The sequence below is a fragment of the Vigna umbellata genome, chromosome 8 (assembly GCF_029865625.1).
Source record: "Vigna umbellata cultivar VRB3 chromosome 8, Vumbellata_1.0, whole genome shotgun sequence".
NCBI classification, from domain to species: Eukaryota; Viridiplantae; Streptophyta; class Magnoliopsida; order Fabales; family Fabaceae; genus Vigna; species Vigna umbellata.
The window spans coordinates 45,308,571-45,328,361 of record NC_142172.1 but is presented as its reverse complement, the minus strand read 5'-3'; the positions used below and the strand labels follow the sequence as shown (position 1 = coordinate 45,328,361).

The 19,791-nt window shown below is 30.6% G+C and overlaps 2 protein-coding genes across 2 annotated transcripts; one reads left to right on the top strand and one right to left on the bottom strand.

Annotated features, from left to right (window-relative positions):
- The first annotated feature begins 7,504 nt into the window (after positions 1–7,504).
- On the top strand, positions 7,505–10,914 carry LOC124832150 (D-3-phosphoglycerate dehydrogenase 1, chloroplastic). The gene is made up of 5 exons (XM_047306282.2): positions 7,505–8,181; positions 8,772–9,148; positions 9,264–9,374; positions 9,461–9,556; positions 10,042–10,914. The coding sequence occupies exons 1-5, from the start codon at positions 7,650–7,652 to the stop codon at positions 10,711–10,713; spliced, it is 1,788 nt and encodes a 595-aa protein (XP_047162238.1). The 5' UTR covers positions 7,505–7,649; the 3' UTR covers positions 10,714–10,914.
- Positions 10,915–12,913: 1,999 nt separating this feature from the next.
- LOC124832133 (sodium/proton antiporter 2-like) lies at positions 12,914–19,368 on the bottom strand. The gene is made up of 13 exons (XM_047306264.2): positions 19,197–19,368; positions 18,955–19,053; positions 17,551–17,637; positions 17,364–17,458; positions 16,948–17,023; positions 16,100–16,228; positions 15,311–15,487; positions 15,078–15,184; positions 14,534–14,654; positions 14,352–14,413; positions 13,933–14,238; positions 13,419–13,713; positions 12,914–13,332 (listed from the first exon to the last, which is right to left on the bottom strand). The coding sequence occupies exons 1-13, from the start codon at positions 19,335–19,337 to the stop codon at positions 13,258–13,260; spliced, it is 1,770 nt and encodes a 589-aa protein (XP_047162220.2). The 5' UTR covers positions 19,338–19,368; the 3' UTR covers positions 12,914–13,257.
- Between the last annotated feature and the right edge of the window lie 423 nt (positions 19,369–19,791).

The following is a 19,791-nucleotide window of genomic DNA, read 5'->3' as shown; positions in this document are numbered from 1 at the left end:
AAATTGTTTCGTGTATATTTTATTAGTAAGCAATTGTTTCTGATTTAGTGGCGAGAAAAGGACGCTTGAGGAGGGTAGATATGAAGATGACTGGCATTTTTGGTTGGAAGAATTTTGATGGTTCCAAAGTATCTTTTCTTGTTCAATTATTCCTTGTTTCCTTTCCTTAATCCTAAGTCTCCAGTTTTCATTTATCTGTCTTTTTTATTGATTTTGTTTTGGGAAGTTTGAGTTTGGCTCATGCTCTTTCTTTTCACATTGTTTTCTACCATCCATAGAAATTAATAAGGAAAACCATAGATTCTTTTAAGTTTCTTTTCCTTGTCATTTATCCTTTTAGTTTTTGTATTTTCATTTATCATTATTTACTATTTATGCCATTCTTTTTTTGTAATTAGTTATGAAAAGGATGAATCACTTAGGACACGCATACTTTTTACAATTAAATAATGGATAAGGATACAAACATACCTTCAGATCATGAACTCGTTAGTTAAAATATTTACCTTGATTAATTAAAATAATATCTGAAATACTTAATAATTAATATTATTTATACTTACAATAATAGAGATATCCTCACAAGTATCATACAGGTCTTACACATTTTTTTTTTGGATCTTATATGTATCCACTTGACTTTGTTTAGGACTTTTATGGAATACATCTAACAAAATCACTTACCAAATCAACACTATTCACTTGTTAGAGACGCATGTAGTAATAATTGAACAATCTTTTTACCTCATGCTTATTTATGTTATTTTAATAAATTTGTACCTAAATAAACCTAAATTAGTCAGGTTCGTTATTCCTAATTACTTAATTAATTTTTTACGTTAATTAGTTAAAGATAGAATGTCTCAAGGTATTAACATGTATGACTTAGGGTATATTCGTTTAAATGGAAACTCCTGTTCAGAAGAATGAACGCAGATGGAAAACAGGGATCATTGTATTCGTTTGCAAAGATTAGCATATAAGAAAAAGAAGGGAAATGCGAAATTCATGGTATTTTCAATCATCTTATAAATAAGATGATTTCCAATGATTTAAACTAACTTTCATATTTATCGTTGGTTGCTGTATTTTATAATTTTCATATTTTTTTCTTTTATAATAATAATAATAATAATAGTAATAATAATAATATAAATAATAACAATTATTATTTTATATTATTCTAATTTTTGATAATCTTCAACTTTTATTAATTAAATAATTTTTTTTATTTGTTACATGAATCGAATTCTACATTAATTTTCACAAATTTTACATATAAATTTATTTTCACTCTCTCTTCCAAATCTATTTAAATAATCAACAATTAATTGACTCTCAGATTCATCCATTTCCTCTTTCCAAATCATTCATTCAAAATAAACACACCTTTAATATTTTATACCAAGTAAAGTCGAGAGAAAAAATACTTTCTCTATAATTCGAGATCTACTAAAACGAAGTGGTATATTATTGAAATTAAAAAATTAAACCAGACTTTTTAATAATTAATATATTATTAAATTGATAAATATATAAAATTTAAAAGTTTTTGCAATAAATAAAGAGATAAATACACCAAGCATATTACACCAACCACGGTTTGCTTTAAAAATAAAATAAAAGCACACCAACTGAATGGGTCCACATGGATGTTTGGTTCATTCCGAGGGCAATTGAGTTGAGTGATATGAGTCATTGGATTGTAATAGGTGGGTAGCTTCACGCGACAAGGAGAGCGTGGCATCTTTTGTCTGTCTTTTTCACTTTTTATGTAATCAACACCTCAGCTCCGCCAACCTGCCATGCCGCACCTGTCTCTCTCACCCTTCGGAAGTTTTTGATACGAGGATGTAAATTGGTTTTAGGATAATAATATTTTAATAATATTTTAAAATTATTTATGTGTCATTGTTTAATTGATTGAAAATTACTCAACAATCAATTATTATAAATACTATAATAGACTAATCAACAGGTAAATAAACATTATCTTTGGTTTTATATACAGCTGGTAGAGCGGTAGAGTGAAAAGGGTAAAATACTATAATAAACTTTATAATTCTCGTATCTTTCATTTTCATACTTTTATACCAATTATAATTACATGTTTCTAGAGCTTAAAGTGTTTTGTTATTTTATGAGTTTATCCTTTCTTTTAGTATGGAGATGTATATATTTTGATAGGAGAAAAAGGAATAAAATCTTATATCATTATATATGAAAGTAATTTAAAATAATTAAATAAATGTAAAAAAAAATTATATATTGATTATCCGAAGTCAACTTTAATTAAAATTTTACTTCTTATATTTCAATCAATATAAAATTACAATTTTAATCAATATATCATTTTAAATATAGAACTGTTTTTATCTACTTAAATTAAAATACATCATTCAGACCAATAAAATTCATATATGAAATTAAAATAATGTATATATTTCATAAATTATGTTATTGAAGTTATAACAAATTATTTCATATAAAATAAATAAATAATTTTATATATATTTTTAAATAAATAAAAGTATTGAAGAGTTTGATAAAATTTAATTATATTTTAAAAATATAATATAATTATTATGTAATAATACATTTTCGTCTTTAAAAGCGTATATTTCATTAATATAAATATATTTTTTACATCATTTTATATTTACTAACTAAATTATTGAGTAATAATTACCTGATGAGAAGCTAGCTAACAGTTACTTCAATTAAAAGTTAATTCGCTTGGCAGTTAATTAATTTTGTTGAAAAGGGAATGTATATTTTATAGTTTTAGATTTTGTTTGCATAAGTTTTACATTTCAGGAAACATGTATTTTTAAACCACTTACTAAATTTATTACAAACAATCACTTATATAAATTTTGAGAAGATAAAAGAAGTTAGGTTAAAGCGCAGAAGTGAAATAAGTTTTAGAAACATAAATTAAAATTAAGATATAATTTCATATAACATTTTTTTCATAAAATAAAAACAATTTGTATTTTAAAAATTAATTTTTCTTATTGAAGTACCAAAATTTAAATATTCATTTTATGATAATATAAAATTATATATTAAAAAATACTAAATTTATTATAAACATCTTTTTTACTATTTTAAATTTCTCTTAAAAACTATTCATGTTATCAACTAGGAGCATTGGTATTTTGAAGATATCATAGTTTTGATGGTGTTATGAGATGAAGACTTGAAGAAGATTCTCGGTGTATTTACTTTAAAAGTATCTTGTAGAATTATTTTGTTGGTGTGAGAATACTTAGAAGTTTTCATATTTAGAAGATGTTTGCACAGATAATCGATTATTTGGTGTAATAATCGATTATCACGAGTCTGTTTAAAAAAAAGTTGTTCGTGCAAATAATTGATTATTGCTCAAAATAATCAATTATCCATAATTCAATATTGTCCAAGTCACGTAAATAATTGATTATTTTTCAGGATAATCGATTATCACTTTTTTAAAACCCATAACGGACACAAATAATCGATTATCACTTATGATAATCGATTATCACTGGCAATTGGAGATGTTTTTTCAATTTCTGACCTTGCATAAACCTGAGCTTATAAATAGAGATCTTCGTAGCTCTTATAAGACAACTTTTCATTTTCAGAGTATTAGAGTTGTGTGTTTAAGGGAATCTCTCTTAGAGTGAAAAGAGAATTAAGTCATTTGAGATTACAAAAAAGTATCTGAGGAAGTTTTCAAGTGTCAGTGTTGCTTGAATCAAGTTTTGTGAATATGAAAAGCTTGCGCTTAATAGGTATAAGGTCGAAGTTGTTCTCTTCAAGTTGATTAAGCTGAAGTTCTTCCGTTCATTTGTCGAAGGAATGTGTTTTTTTTTCTTTGTCATTTCATTATCTCATTGTAATATGTACAACTAAATTTTAGTGAAAAAGGTTAATCATTGTTTATAGTGATTAATGACTGAACGTATAATTTTTTGATTTGAAACAGGATAAAATATTTTGCGTGATTTTCTCTACTTTACATTTTATACTTATCAACTGTTTGTTAAAAATTTTAAAAGAAAATCACGATTTTAAAAGAACCAAATCATCTCTTTTCTCTTCTGATCGTAACACGCTTTCCGAAAAATCCTCTCCTAGACGACACGGGTTGTTCCTCCAATTCGACTATGTATTAAGCACAATTTATTACATGATTTTAGTTATAGACTTTTTGATTTAGTTATAAGTAAGGATGAAAAAACATATGTAGTTAAGATTTATGATAAATAATAAATAGATATGGATATTCACACGTATCCATTATTTACTAATAATTAGTGAAAGTGAATTTTATTTAAGTATAATTTCTTTAAAAAAGTAAGTGATAAAATTAAAATTATTAGTAAAGAAAATATTAATAATTTAAAAATTGTTTTGAATTTGATTTCATATATTTTTAATTTTTTTATATAAAATGTGAAAGTGGAATTATTTTAAAAAAATTAATAACACTTTTTAACATCACAAGTAATTAAGATAATTTATCGATTACAAAATTTTATTAACATCGTAAATAATCAGAATAATATCACTAGAAAAACTCAATAAAAATTTAAATACTCAATGGATAAATAAAAATTAATAAAAATGTAATTAAAAGTATTTAAATTTATGAAAATTTTGAATTTTAATTAAAACTCATTTTTAATGTTAAATTTTTTATCACAAATTTTATTTGAAAATTTATTGGAAGATCTTTATTTCCCATCCAAAAATTTGATATTACTCTCAGTTTAACCTTAAATATATTGAAACTAAGCTTTAAAAAATCACTGTTCCACAATAAATTGTCTTTGATTTTTCTTTTTATATTAACTCTTTCTTTTCAAAGAATACAATAAATTTTATTGATTATGAAAAGACAAATGAGAAGGCGAAAATAATAATTTGTCCATTAAATAGCTGATTAATAGAAGTTGTAATCTATTTAAAGTCTCATAAAAAGAACCGTTTTATTCTGTTTAATATTTTAAAAAGTGAGGATATAATTGATAAAAATAATTAATATATTCTTGAACTTTATAATATAAAAATAAAAGAGAACCATTTTTTCTTCTTCAAAAGGACAATAGAAGAGGAGTGACAAATATTTTGTTAATTTTTATAATTATTATTACATTTATGATTTCAATTTTCTATATTTATAAATAAATCATATAATTAAAAAGTATAATATAATCGTTTTACTGTTTGTTTACAATGTAAAACAATTTTGGTTTACACTTAATATAATATATTTGATTTTGTTTATTTTTCACTGAGATTCGTACCAAACTATTTAATTAAGGAAAAAAGTCGAAAGAAATCTTATTTTTATTAACGTTTTTTATTATCTCTTTTTGTATAATTGTTTGATTTTAAATTTTCTAATTGGTTGAATATAATGAAAAAATTATTGGGAAAAGAGTTATTAGATATAACAGAATAAGTATTTCATATTTTATTCCTGTACATTCTATACTATTAAGTTTAATACTAAATTAAAGATATAGGAGTATTAAAGTGAGTTAACTCTGTTTACATTGATTCATAATGAATTGAGTTAAAAAGTGACTCCTTCAATCCATTTCAATTTTCACTTAATAAAAAATTTATAATTCAATTAAATTTATAGGTCAGTTGAGTCACTTATCAATGTTTTATTTTCTTAATTTATTTTATATTTTTATTAGAATATAATAAAAGTGTATTAACTCTATTCATATTTTTTTTATAACATTAGAATCAAAACATTTATCTAATTTTTCAAATATTATTATTATTAAGAGATGTGAGACTTAACACACTCATTCACATCGAGGTATAAACATCTCGAATTGGATGGTATGACAGCGGATGAAATATAAATGCTCAAGAAACAAAAAATATTGTTAAGATAAATTATAATCATGACTTTAATACCATATTAAGAAGTGAACTTATAACTCAACCCGATTTATAAGGTGAAATTTACACCTCACTTATATATTATATATTCCTTATCTTTGTTTACAAACTCAACAATTATTATAAAGATAAGTTAAAAAGTAAACCACAAACATATGTATCTTGATAAATAAATAAATTAAACATTTAAATCATTCAATTATTATTAAATAATATAATAGTATTAAAAAATGAAATTGTGAATCTTTTAATATAAAACTTATAAAAGTTTATAAAGATACTAATAAAGTGTTGTTGTTATAGTTGGATTATAGGTTAACCTAATTTTAATTCAACTTAACTGCACTTACTACAAGTTAAATTAAAAAAAGATCAACTTAATTTGACTCACTTCTTAATAAACAAAAATCTTTATGACTCGACTCAATCTACAGTAAATTAGTGGATTAATGTGTTGTTTTATTTACAAATACTTTGTAATTTATTTTATATTTTTACTATGATCGAGTAATTTAATTTTACTAATTTAATTTATAGCTGTGAAATCTAAACATTTATCTAATATTATTATACAGATAATATTTGAAAATTAAATTATCAATATATATAACTTACAAATAACTAAATTAAACATTTTAAATCATTGAAACATTATTAAATTATATTTTAATATTTGAAAGATCCATGTGTGAATCTATCTAATCATAAATAGGTGTAATAAAAAAAATTAAAAATGATAAAAATTCTAATAAAATATTATTATTAGTAGATTACAGATCAATTTATTTTCAACTCAAGTCAAAGATTAAGTAACTCATAGTAACTTTGACTCACATAAAAAAAAATTCAAATTAATTCGTAGTAAATAGTGTTGTAGAAGCTGACAATAAAGAATAAAGATCACGAACAAAATACTTCCTCAGACGTGTAGATGTGCGGTCCTCAGACGTGTAGATGTAGACGTGTAGATGTGCGGTATGTTACGCAAGTCCCCCAGAATACAATCTAAAGAGAAATATTAAAAACCCAGAATAATTTTAGAAGAAAAGAAGACAAAAGATTAGAGAATGAGAGAAAGGGAAGAAAGTGCAAATCTGTGTATTTGGAATGAAGAAAGCCACTCTATTTATAGTGTGGAAAATCAACAAAGATTGGCCTAAGGTCCAACGTCAATGGGAAAAATCTCTTGCCTTCCGGAAGTGGCTTTGACCATGCAACAACAATTTAAACGTTGCACATTAAAAACTTTAACGTTGCTAACAGCATCACACGAAACTTGCGGAATGTATCAACGTTAAATTATATTTTGTAATATTATATTAATAAATAATAACAAATAGAATTGGTTAAATAATCAGAAGTTATTTTGACATAGAGAGGGGAGGTGGAGGTGTATAGAAGTTGTGTTTATTGTAAATTCCAAACATCTGTACGTTGGATCCCTGATTTCTATATTACCTCCAAATTGCAGGATTGTGGTTACATGCACTCAACAAGTGTGTGTGCGTGGTTTTACATCAAACCAAGGGGTGTGCGCATTCATTCATCTATCTTAATATTACAATTAAGTAAGACAATTTGATAATAACAAGAGGAGAGAAAGAAAAAAAAAAGAAAAAAAGAATACAGCATTGATAAACAGAACATAAACCCTATCGCGTTATAAAACCCTTTGGTGTCAAACAGACTCAATACTTTCCACTCTCATTCTTTCACTGCAATTTCTGCCTAATTTGATGGCCACCGCCACATCCCCAACCCTTCGCTTCCCATCGCCCTCTCTTTCTCTCTCTTCGAGGCTTCCTCTCTCCTCCGCCTTCTCCATCTCGCTCCGCCCGCGCCGCGGCGCCTGTCGTCCGCTCGTGGTGCTGGTATCGGCGGGGCTCGACGCGAAACCCACGGTTCTCGTCGCTGAGAAGCTCGGCGACGCGGGGCTGAAGCTGCTCAAGGATTTCGCCAATGTTGATTGCTCATACAATCTCAGCACCGAGGAGCTCTGCACCAAGATCTCACTCTGCGATGCGCTAATCGTGCGTAGCGGGACCAAGGTCTCGCGCGAGGTCTTCGAGTCTTCCGGCGGCAGGCTCAAGGTCGTCGGAAGAGCCGGCGTCGGAATCGATAATGTGGATCTGGCCGCCGCCACCGAACACGGCTGCCTCGTTGTCAATGCGCCCACCGCCAACACCGTCGCCGCCGCCGAGCACGGGATCGCTCTTCTTGCCGCCATGGCCAGGAACGTCGCTCAGGCCGATGCTTCCGTCAAAGCCGGTGAGTTTTCTCTTCATAGCGTTTCGTCGAGTTGGAAATCGTTTAGATTTGAATTCTGCGATTCAACTATGCTTTATATGAAATGTTGTTTTTTAAATATTACGTCAGTTTTATATGAAATGTTGTTTGAATTCTGCCATTAAGCATTGCGTCATTTTAAAATGATTTTTTATTTCAGAAATGTTTTAGCGTTCTTTTGTTTTCTTTCAAGCGTTTTGCTCGTAGAGAATACATGGAACCATTAGATTTGAATCTTGTTATTGAACTACACAGTTGATTTGAAATGTTCTGTGCTGACTTTGAATTTTACGTGATCTTTTTAGGTTAATGCTTTTGCCTCCTCTTGGTAATCTCGTAGAGAATATACCGAACCAAATTTTATATTGAATGCTTTTCGTCTTATAAAAGATGAAATATCTTTTCCTGATGAATAAATTTGTCCGTGACTGATTAATATTTAAAGCGATGAAGTACTAGTTAATTCTTAGAATACCTTGTTTCTTGTAATGTTTTATTATTATTATTATTACTCTTCGTGTTGTGGATTCTGTTATTAGCTGCTCTTTAACATGTTTCCCTGTGCAATCTAGGGAAATGGCAGAGGAATAAGTATGTTGGAGTTTCCTTGGTTGGGAAGACACTTGCTGTGCTGGGATTTGGGAAAGTTGGCTCTGAAGTTGCTCGCCGAGCCAAGGGCCTTGGTATGAATGTCATTGCCCATGACCCGTATGCTCCTGCAGACCGTGCTAGGGCCATTGGTGTGGAGCTAGTGGGCTTTGATGAGGCCATTTCCTCTGCGGATTTCATCTCTCTACATATGCCTCTCACAGCTGCTACATCAAAGATTCTCAATGATGAGACTTTTGCAAAGATGAAGAAAGGAGTTCGGATAGTCAATGTTGCTCGTGGAGGGGTCATTGACGAGGATGCTCTTGTTAGGGCACTAGATTCTGGGATTGTAGCTCAGGTTCGTACAACTTCCATTTTGAACTACTAATAGATCACTTTAATGAAATAGAGAAGTATATAATTGGAACCCTGCATACTAAAGAGATAATGGTTGTGCTATTTCTTTATTTCAGGCGGCACTTGATGTTTTCACCGAGGAGCCTCCAGCCAAAGACAGCAAGTTGATTCTGCATGAGCTCGTTACTGCAACACCCCATCTTGGTGCCAGTACTGCCGAAGCTCAGGTGAGTTACTTTTGGATATGACAAACATTGCTTTTAAATCCATTGTCACTATTGTTGTTATTAAAGCTCTTGAAAATGATTACCAGGAAGGTGTGGCTATTGAAATAGCAGAAGCTGTTGTCGGGGCTCTGAAAGGGGAGCTCGCAGCTACTGCAGTCAATGCACCAATGGTTCCCTCTGAGGTATCAGTAAAAATATTAATACTCTTCCTGTTTTTTTTTTTCTGTATGCATTATTTCATGTTATTTCCATTGCTACTCTCGCCGGTCTTGAGAAAGTCATTGTAACTTCATTTATTGAAGTGTGTACTACTAGTTTGAGATATCGATTTTGGAAGATGGTACCCATTTTCTTCAATTATTGATAACTTTTTAGCTGTTATCTACTCAAATGGTCTAAACTAAATTCACATTCACGCAAGTTTGATTTGATAAATCTGACTAGAGTAATTGGAAAATGGGAATACAGAGAATTACACCATTAGTGTTATTGCCAAATTTGAAATTCTGGATTTTGTTTGGTGCTCAACTTTAGGGAGCACATCATAAAACTGAGTCATGAATTAATCTCCCTTTATGCAGGGAATGACAGTTGGACATCTATTTGTTTCTTTCTTGTCTAAAGAGAATGACAGTTGGACATCTATTTGTTTCTTTCTTGTCTGCAGGTGTTATCAGAATTGAAACCGTTCGTTGATCTTGCTGAGAAACTGGGTAGATTGGCTGTACAGCTGGTAGCAGGAGGGAGTGGTGTAAAAACAGTGAAGGTCACTTATGCTACCGCTAGGGCTCCTGATGACCTGGACACTCGTCTTCTTCGTGCCATGATAACCAAGGGTCTGATTGAGCCTATATCTAGTGTTTTTGTGAACTTGGTTAATGCTGATTTCACTGCTAAGCAAAGAGGTCTCAGGATAACTGAGGAGAGAGTTATTCTTGATGGCTCACCTGAGAATCCACTGGAATTCATTCAGGTCCAGATTGCTAATGTGGAATCTCGATTTGCAAGTGCCATATCAGATTCTGGGGAGATTAAGGTCGAGGGTCGGGTGAAAGATGGAATTCCCCATCTGACAAAGGTTGGGTCTTTTGATGTAGACGTGAGTTTGGAGGGTAGCATTATACTGTGTAGGCAGGTGGATCAACCAGGCATGATCGGAAAGGTTGGGAGCGTTTTGGGTGAGGAGAACGTGAACGTCAGCTTCATGAGTGTAGGAAGGATTGCTCCACGGAAGCAAGCTGTAATGGCAATTGGAGTGGACGAACCACCTAGCAAGGAATCTTTGAAGAAGATTGGAGATATCCCTGCTGTTGAAGAGTTGGTTTTCCTCAAGTTGTAAGATTAAATGGTTGCCCCTATTTTTTTTCCTTTTTATTTTGTAATTTGGATTGGGCATGGTTGCTGAATGTGCCCGGTTTTGATGTATAACCATCAAACTAATAGCCTAGATTTTAAGGGGAGAGAAAGAATAACTTGCTGTGCATTTCATGGTCTGGTTTAATGAGTTATTACTGGTTCGTTTCCAGCCCAGTTGTGAAAATTTCAAGTGCAAACATGTTTGTTTTTTCAGTGATTAAACTCAAGTTGATAGATACAATGCAGCAAATTCAGCTAGAAGTATTTGGTTGTTAGATTTGCGTTGGAATATTAAAAATTAGTCCAACGGTTCGATACCCTCCCAGACTTCCAGTCAACTTGATCTTTACACCGGTTCTTGTTGGATTTGCCCATTTCATTGATTCAACGTGAACATTCCAATATGTGTATTTTTAATGCTTAAACAATTGCACTGTATTAAGATATCGATTTAACATCAATTTGAAACATTTATTCATTTATCATTAGTTGCAGCATACTTATCGCGTTTATGGTTGAATCATGGGTTTGGGCACATATCACATGCTAACCACCAAAACCCATTTGTAATCATGCCCACTCCGTTATAAGTCAATATACACCATGTTTTCTACGAATTTGCACGAGTTGATGCCACGTGAGAAACTAGTTTTAGAACCCGTGCAAATCCACGGGTAACTAAATTAAAATATTTTGTTGGTTATAATAAGCATATTTTATTTTATTTAGATAAATATGTAATTGCATTGTATAATAAGCGTGATAGAAAAACATGAAATCCTAGATTTGAATAAGCAAATCATCCAATCATCAATCATACTATATGTCAAAATTAAAGGCCACATTAGTGGTTTCATATATTAATGTCCCTGTCAATTAAATTAAATATGAAAATTGGTTCATTACCTCAAAACTTGATATTCATATAAGTAGGCTTTTATGTGGACCTTGATTATCGTCATCCATCTGCCACTAATGCAGTAAACAACTCAGACTTAACTTTGGTAAACATATGTTGTAATTGAAATAACAATTAAGATAAGGAGTTGTATAAAGATTTTCAAAGATTCATCAGCACACTACATTTTTCATTGTGCTACTTATTTTTCCATTTTCTTCTAGAATTACATTTTTCACTTTTTTTGTTTTGTTTTTTCTCTAGAAACATAAACATAAAGTTGGCCATGTGTGGAAATTGGACATGACAAATAAAGTCTAATTCTTGTAAGTGACTAGTCTTAACATTTATTGATTGTCATTGTAAAATATAATGATATTGGAAATTACTTCTTTGAAATTTAAAAGATAATCTTGAATAAGACACTAAATTCATTTTTAGAATAAATATTTTTTCAATAATGTTTTTTCACGTGATGACTGTAGCAAAAATAATATTTTTGCTTAATTTATGAACTTGTAATCTTTTGTAGTTGCAAAGAGCTTTTGCTTCATCAATGTTTTTCATAATCATAATCAACACACATGGGTTCAATTCAAATTAATGATTTGGTATGTCTAAACATTTTATTTCATTAAAAAATTCTGATGTCACCCAGTTTGAATTTTTTGGTCTTTATTTGATTAACAAGATGTGTCTGAGTTTAAATAAGTAATTTTCTCACCATTTATAAATGACAAGATGTGTCTGAGAATAAAATTGCTATATCATAAAAAAAAAAATTCAAGAAACATTGTATTGAGCAGATAGACAAATTGGACTAATTATAATAAAAATGTTCATTGTTTTTTAATTAGAATATTTTTGGTATTTCAATAATACCTTTATCATTTTTATTTAACTCCATGCTCCATCTCTAATTTTTAGGATCCAATAAGCAAATTATTTGATTTGTTACAGTACTAAATATAATATGTTTCGGAAATTTCTAAATTTGCACGAGTTGATGGTACGTGAGAAATATGTTTCCTTTTCTTAGAAGGGAAAAAATATTGAAATAGGAAGAGTGCATAGACTCGAACAATAATGGTTGATCTGTTTTTTATGTATGATATAACTTAAGAGATACGAAAGTTATCCTTTGTTTTAAACTTTATTAGTCTAGTTTCCTAATCTTCTAAAAACTTCATATCTTTACATTGATATATATGGCTTGAAATTTTCCACAGATGCAGAAGTAAAGAAAATGTAAGCAAATAACATATATATAGTGCTAAATTGGAGATTTTGTAAATAAGGAGAACTCCAGGTATTTGGGAAAGAAAAGATGTATTGAATACATTGTATTCTCGGCATCACATGTGTTTATGAGAAAGGTAAAGCACAGAAGTTGAATTCCACTTCTTTCACTTACTTTTGTCTTCTCGTTAACTTAGGTTGTTGCTTCCCATTTATTCACTAAACCAAAGGTAGTTTTATTCACTCATTACTCTAAAATCTTTACCTAAGTTTTTTGTTTTTTGCACACTAAAATCTTAACCTTTTAACTAGTTATTTTTCTGGTTGAGTTGTACTCATTATTTTACAAACTATCCTGCTCTTGGTACCATGAAAAACGAATCTTCATGTTCAAATTCTTGATTTATGAAGCACTAAATAGGCAGCAACACCAGCAGCATAACCTGCTAAGGCAAAGCCACTAACCTGCAGCAAAGACATAAACACCTATCTCATGAACTAAGTATTAACATTTTACCATATCAATATGTGTAGGTGTTAGTAGGAAATACCTTCCGCAAGTACCAACAGAAGTTCACCTTTTCCATCCCCATGAACGCAACTCCAGCAGCTGAACCGGCAATTAATATGGATCCACCAGTACTAGCACATAATGCAATCAATTGCCAGAATTCAGAATCTTGAGGGAAAGAAGAGACATCATACATTCCCATTGTTGCAGCAACCAATGGAACATTGTCTATTACAGCAGATATGAGTCCAATAGCACTTGCAATCAGTTCACTACTCGGCACATGTGCATCAAAGTAATTTGCTATTTCCTGCAGAATCCCTGCTGCCTCCAGGCTAATTGATCAAATACAACCACTTAACATGTTTGACTAGGGAATTTAAACATATGAAATCACACTTCATGCAAAACAACAAGCATATGCATCTCATAATTCAAGAAAAGGTAAAAAGAACCAGACAATATATCATCCTCACTGATATGTTTCATTGCATTATGGATATAAATGCATGAACATACGGCAGCAGAAAAACTGAAATTTATTTTTTCACCACCTGCTAACGGATAATAGAATTCCGAGGAAAAACAGTGCTCCCTGAGTGTCTATTCTTGACAGAGCATGTGGCACTTTTAGCTTTTGCCTCTCAGAATCACCATAATGGATAACATCGGTGACGATCCAAAGCATGCCAAGTCCGAGAAGCATTCCCATGTAGGGAGGTAAACCTGTGAAGGCCCTGAACACTGGGACAAAAAGCAAAGCTCCTAAACTCAATGAGAAAACAAGCAGTCCTTGTGGAGCACTCTCCTCAGAGGAAAATACACCGAGAGAGTTTTGTCCTTTTCCATCATTAACTATACTGGTGAAGACAAAGTTAAGAACCAACGTTATCCATATTCTATATGTTAAGCTAAATATCAGTATTTCAGCTTTTGAGGCTAACTTTTGCAGTGTATGAAGAAGAGTGTCTACCTTGTCAGGGACATCAGAACTAGAGGAACAGCCAGAGAAATGACTGAAGGTATAAACAAATCCTGCAAAACAAAGAAAACCCAATAAACTTCATTTTTTGTACTACAGATATTTCATACAGACTGTTCATATGATCTGAACAGATGTATCACGCTGGAAGTATTTTTTTCCCAGCAGATAACCTTCATTGTTTGTACAACAGATATTTGACCGTGTATCCACAGCATAGTAGTGGTAACAGCACCAATAGGACTCCATGCACCACCAGCATTTGCTGCTATTACAACAACAGCTCCCAATATCCTGTCAAAAGAATCCAAACCAAGTTCTTCATATATGATGAAGTGCACCAATTGAACCTCCAAATAGTCTGAAAATGCTGGAAAAAGAAAACTTAAAAGATTTACGGACACATCTGAATGTCTATGCTGTCAACAAACAGCAATAAAGGCCTTAAATGAAAAAGGTTAATGTCATCTGAAGTCACCTATCACTTATAGGTAGGAAATGATCAAAATTAATTTCTGGAGGAAAACTTATCAAGATCTCGAATCAAAGGCATTCAGATTTTGTAAGTTAAAAAGTTAGCAAGAGTACATCTAAAATTTCCCACTGTAAAGAACACAGGTAGCAAGCTTTAGAGCACTAATGATCAAAACCTTAGATGATGCATGAAATATGGTCATATTTAGTACTTCACACTCAAAGTTAATAACAAATACATACTTCCGTAACTCTGATAGACGTAACAATTTTCGCAATAGAGAAATCATAACTACGGTAGATGCCAAGCTGTCCAGAACTGAACTTAGAAAGAACGTAACAAATCCAATCTGCAAATTAATCATTCAAATTTGACCATAAACTGTAATGTTGAACAAACATGTAGATACTTCAGAAAGAATCACCTTGTAAGATTTTTTTGGCCAACAATGCAGTGACAACAGAAAATCACTTACCACCCATAGGAGAAGGCGTGGATTTTGGGTTGTTATATTGTCCGTAACAAGCTTAAATCCTCGATGAGCGTCAATTATCTCAACAATGGTCATTGCAGCAAGCAAGAAAAATACTATTTCACTGACTTGTGCAGATGCATGTGTTAACTCTGAAACTTCTATATCAGTTGATGGAGCCTACAGACAAATTCAGTAGTGAACGATTATCATTTGTTAAGTAATTGTATTGGGATGCTGATACCAGGAATACAGTAACTATAGGGATCAGGAGGAACCTCTTCGCCATAATATCAATGATAGAAAAATATACCACTTGTTGAAAAAACTTTAACCCACAAATCAAAAAACAAAATTTAACCGCAATTGCTTTGGAACATAGAAGTTGTCCTTGTTCTAATCCTTGTCAGTGTCTTCTTATCTTTTTCAGAGAAGATTAAAGAAACAAACCCAAGAATATATATTCCCTGATTGAAAAAAAGCAAGAAAAAAGATAAAAGAAATTTGTGAAATCCAAACTTATTTCTTTTTCTCCATTTTTCTACAAAATCTAAATCAATGAAACACAACTCAAATTTTCTCTGTTTTATTTCTCACCTTCTTTCAAGGGAAACATCCAACAAATATATTTGATTTTTACTCATTTTATCTTTTTTTCTATTCTATTTCTTTCCTTTCTACTCTCTCTGTGTTGAAACAGAGCATAAAAACTAAAAAGGTTTGTCCATAAACACATGAAGTTCTGACAAGTCCTTAATCAAGAAAGAATCAACGCAAAATTTAGACAATTACCCCAATACTGCGTATCACCCATAAGCTTACTGCCATCAACAGTCCCACTCCACTTTTATTGAAGGCTAGATATTCTTCAAATATGATGGCTACATAGCCTATTACAAATACCAATGCCATAGCAAGATCCTGCAGGGCAATATCAAAAACAACTATGGAAATAGAGCGTTTTTAGACACAATTTCTCAAAGGCATGTACTATATTGTGAAACATGCAGTAGTGAAATTAGGAGCCCCCGAAGAATGGTTAACTGTCACTGCCCTCGTTGTAGCAGCAGCAAATATTGTTATACCCTTGAGAAAATCGATATTGGCCCGGTAGCTGTATTTAAAATCTTGTGATCTTTGTTTCATCAAAGTGAAAATATGAGATCACAAGTTCCACACTCTGGTGGTATCTTATACCATTTTCAAAGTGCAGTGCAGTGTGAGCATTAGGCGTATAAAAAGCAGATTCAGCAACTTTGTAACATTAATAAAGTGCTCCATTTCCATTATTCTTGCATTAACGGTCTGAATCACCAATAAAGTAAGCCTTTGACTTTGCAGCCCATTCAATTAGCATTTGTTTAAAATAAAACGTTTAATCCATTAAACATTACAGTGGTGAAGTAGAGTTGACTCCTTGATAAAAATCTTCCCATGACTAATTCCTATTTAAAAAAAACTGGGAATTTAAGTATTCAATCAATCTTCTGCAAAAATTGGATCTTTCGTGAAAAGTGAGGTACCCTTAACCCAGATTACACGAACGCCAACATCTAATATCGAAATTGATGTACAAGCAGAGCAGGGCGAATAAAAAGATTTTCTAAGAACTTGGTTAATGGGTGATAGGGATAAAGCACCTGAAACCCTTCCCATGCACTTGGTTGAGACTGAAACGAAGAAACTGTAGAAACTCTGGCACCTCTTAATTTGGTTCTGCAAGAAGAGGAGGCAAAGAAGGTTGAGGTTTAACTTGTATTTTTTTACGTCCATGATATATTATAATTCATTTTTATGGTTAATGATATATTATAATTTTATTTTTAATGTTAATAGTAGTAGTAAGAAGAATTCTCAAGTTATTGTTGGCAAAGGTTAAACAAAAATTGTCATATTATTGCCGTCTCTTTTGTAAAGAGAAAAAATTTTGTAAACCTTTTAATGTATGAAACTTCACGTACTAACAAAAGTGTTAGTTAACTAATGCAAGTGTAATAACCAAAAAACATGTTCTTAAGAGAAGTACAAGTAAAGAAGAAAAACTAAAGTATGAAACCTTCTGTGGTTGAGTTTCTGAACGTCCTTGGATGCTGCAACAAAGTTTTCTGGTATCTCCAGTTGAGTGAAGGCAACAGCAAAAGACATTTTACCCTTTGAAGGATGGAAAATATATAATAAATATGTTTATGGTGTAGTAACCAGCAGAAGCAGGTGATAATGTTGGCTTGAACAATCATAAATACCTGTGAATGCTGGAGTACAAATAGCTTTGTGTTTCTTACTGAATTAATGTAATTGGTCATTTCTGCAAAATCATGCATGGCTAAATCCTGCCAATGTTACAAAGGCACCACAGGCCACGCGATTCACATTACAGGCATGGTGAAAAAACTATAATCTTAACTTTTCCACGAATGCTAGAAAGACACTGATAAAATCAAAATTTTCAGTTAAGTTGCAGATTAACTAAATTTTAATAAAACAATTATAGAAATAGATAAAAGGTTAAATCATTTACTAGATAGATCACGTTTCAAAATACGACTATACATATATAAAAAATAGTGCTTTAATATACGTGTGGTTTAAAATACTTTGATGTGAGTTTTAGTCTAAATCATGTTTACATAATTAGTTTATTAAGGAGGTTTGTGTTTGCTTTATACTAAATATTGATTATTATAAAAATACACGGGTAATTTACACGCGTTTCTTTTGTTTTATTTGTAAAATCTAATTTCCACTTTTTTGCTTTTTTTTTTAATTTTCTTAATTTTTGGGTAACTTTAAGTTATTATAATATTTTCAATAAAATGAAAAAATATTAAAAAATTATTAAATACTAGATAATTTTAGATACCACAATCATTAGTTATTGACTAAATTATATATCATTTTATAAATTAAAAATAATATCTTAAATAATCTTTAAGAATAAAAAATTATAATTGATTTGTGAATTAGAATGAATGTAAAGTGATATTTAACATTAACTATCTATTTTTAGTTACTTATTAAATTATAAATTGGTTTTTAATTTTAAATTAGAAATCAATTCAGATAATATAATTTTTTGACAAGTAAAAAGTTGCAGGTAGCTAATATTAGATTAATTTAGAATTTAATTCACAAAATAATTATAATTTTTATTTATAATAATAATTATTTTATATACTAATAATATTTAAATTAGTCAAGATTAATTTTGTTTGTCTCTACTATTTATTCAATTATTTTCTTGTAATAGAAGTAAGTGTCTATTTTTCTAAAATTATAAAAAAAGTAAATGTTATAAAATAGTAATTAAAAGAAAATATTTATAAATAAAATTGACCACTATTCTAATATTTAAAATAAATTTGTGTAAAAAATATTTAATTTTTTATGATATAATTAATAAATAAACAAAAATTAAAACAGAATATATCCAGTCAAAAACAGTGGATTAGAGTTACAACAACACTTAGAAAACTTGGTAGAATGAAACGAAGGAGGCATTTGGATGTCCAGCAGAAAAAGAAAACGCAGTAGAAACTTAAACAGACACTGAAATCCCATCTCTCAGCCAAAGGCAATCGAGTTAACATGCTGCACTGTTTAACGTATATCATTATGATTAGGAAGAGTAAATTAAATAAGGTGGTAACCATGAATAAGCCACGCAGAAGCAGAAGCAGCAGAAGGGGAGCTTCACCATCCTTCACAACCCCAACAGAAGAAGAAAACACGCGCTCCTTCGTTTCAACCTGAGAGTAACAAGACAAAGAAAAACCTTTTTTTTATTCCATTTTCAGACAACTCTAGATCTATAGTGAAGATATATAATATTTTAATCTGAAAAGGAGAGATTTGTTGTGATGTTTGAGTAGTGAAAGAGCAGTGTTCTTACAGTATATTGGGAGCAGACGTAATCGGGTGGAAGAATGAGCAAGTCACGGAAACTGTGTTGCTGTTTTTGGTGCTGAAAGCTCTGAACAGTGTTATTGTTTGTGTTGAGCAACAGTAGCATTATGCAGACACTAATTTCCATCCCTCAACCTTATTCTCAACCTGCAACTCAACCCAACACTTATATACGCCTCTCAACACGTATCAGTAACATTATTTTCTGCAATTATTTTTATAATGACAGCAACACCTTATCTTAAAATACTGAAAGAAGCACGTGTGATTTATTTTCATTGCAATCCTTATCTTTGTCGTTGCACTTACACATGGTTTGGAAAACATACTCAAAGAAAAGGAAGAATGTTTGAACATTTTAACTATTGTCACAGTTTACCAGAACTTGTATTTGAAGTAAACCAGTAACCGGACTAAAAATTAAATATTACATTTCAAAATACACAAAGGTACGTACTGTGATTAAGATATAAACCACCCAAATTAAAATGTATATCAATATGTTGCTCACCTTTTTTTTTCTGTATACGTATGATTTTCTAAGCATATCTAACATTAAATTGCAAATTACACTTCATATA

What these genes read in the sequence shown, in the direction of transcription:
- LOC124832150 (XM_047306282.2), top strand. Translation starts at nt 7,650, where the DNA reads ATGGCCACCGCCACATCCCCAACCCTTCGCTTCCCATCGCCCTCTCTT. An exon ending in CCAGTACTGCCGAAGCTCAG is followed by an intron (nt 9,375 to 9,460) that starts GTGAGTTACTTT and finishes AATGATTACCAG; the next exon opens with GAAGGTGTGGCTATTGAAAT. An exon ending in CACCAATGGTTCCCTCTGAG is followed by an intron (nt 9,557 to 10,041) that starts GTATCAGTAAAA and finishes TCTTGTCTGCAG; the next exon opens with GTGTTATCAGAATTGAAACC.
- LOC124832133 (XM_047306264.2), bottom strand. Translation starts at nt 19,337, where the DNA reads ATGGAAATTAGTGTCTGCATAATGCTACTGTTGCTCAACACAAACAAT. An exon ending in TTGTACTCCAGCATTCACAG is followed by an intron (nt 17,459 to 17,550) that starts GTATTTATGATT and finishes CATCCTTCAAAG; the next exon opens with GGTAAAATGTCTTTTGCTGT. An exon ending in CACGCCTTCTCCTATGGGTG is followed by an intron (nt 15,185 to 15,310) that starts GTAAGTGATTTT and finishes ATTAATTTGCAG; the next exon opens with ATTGGATTTGTTACGTTCTT.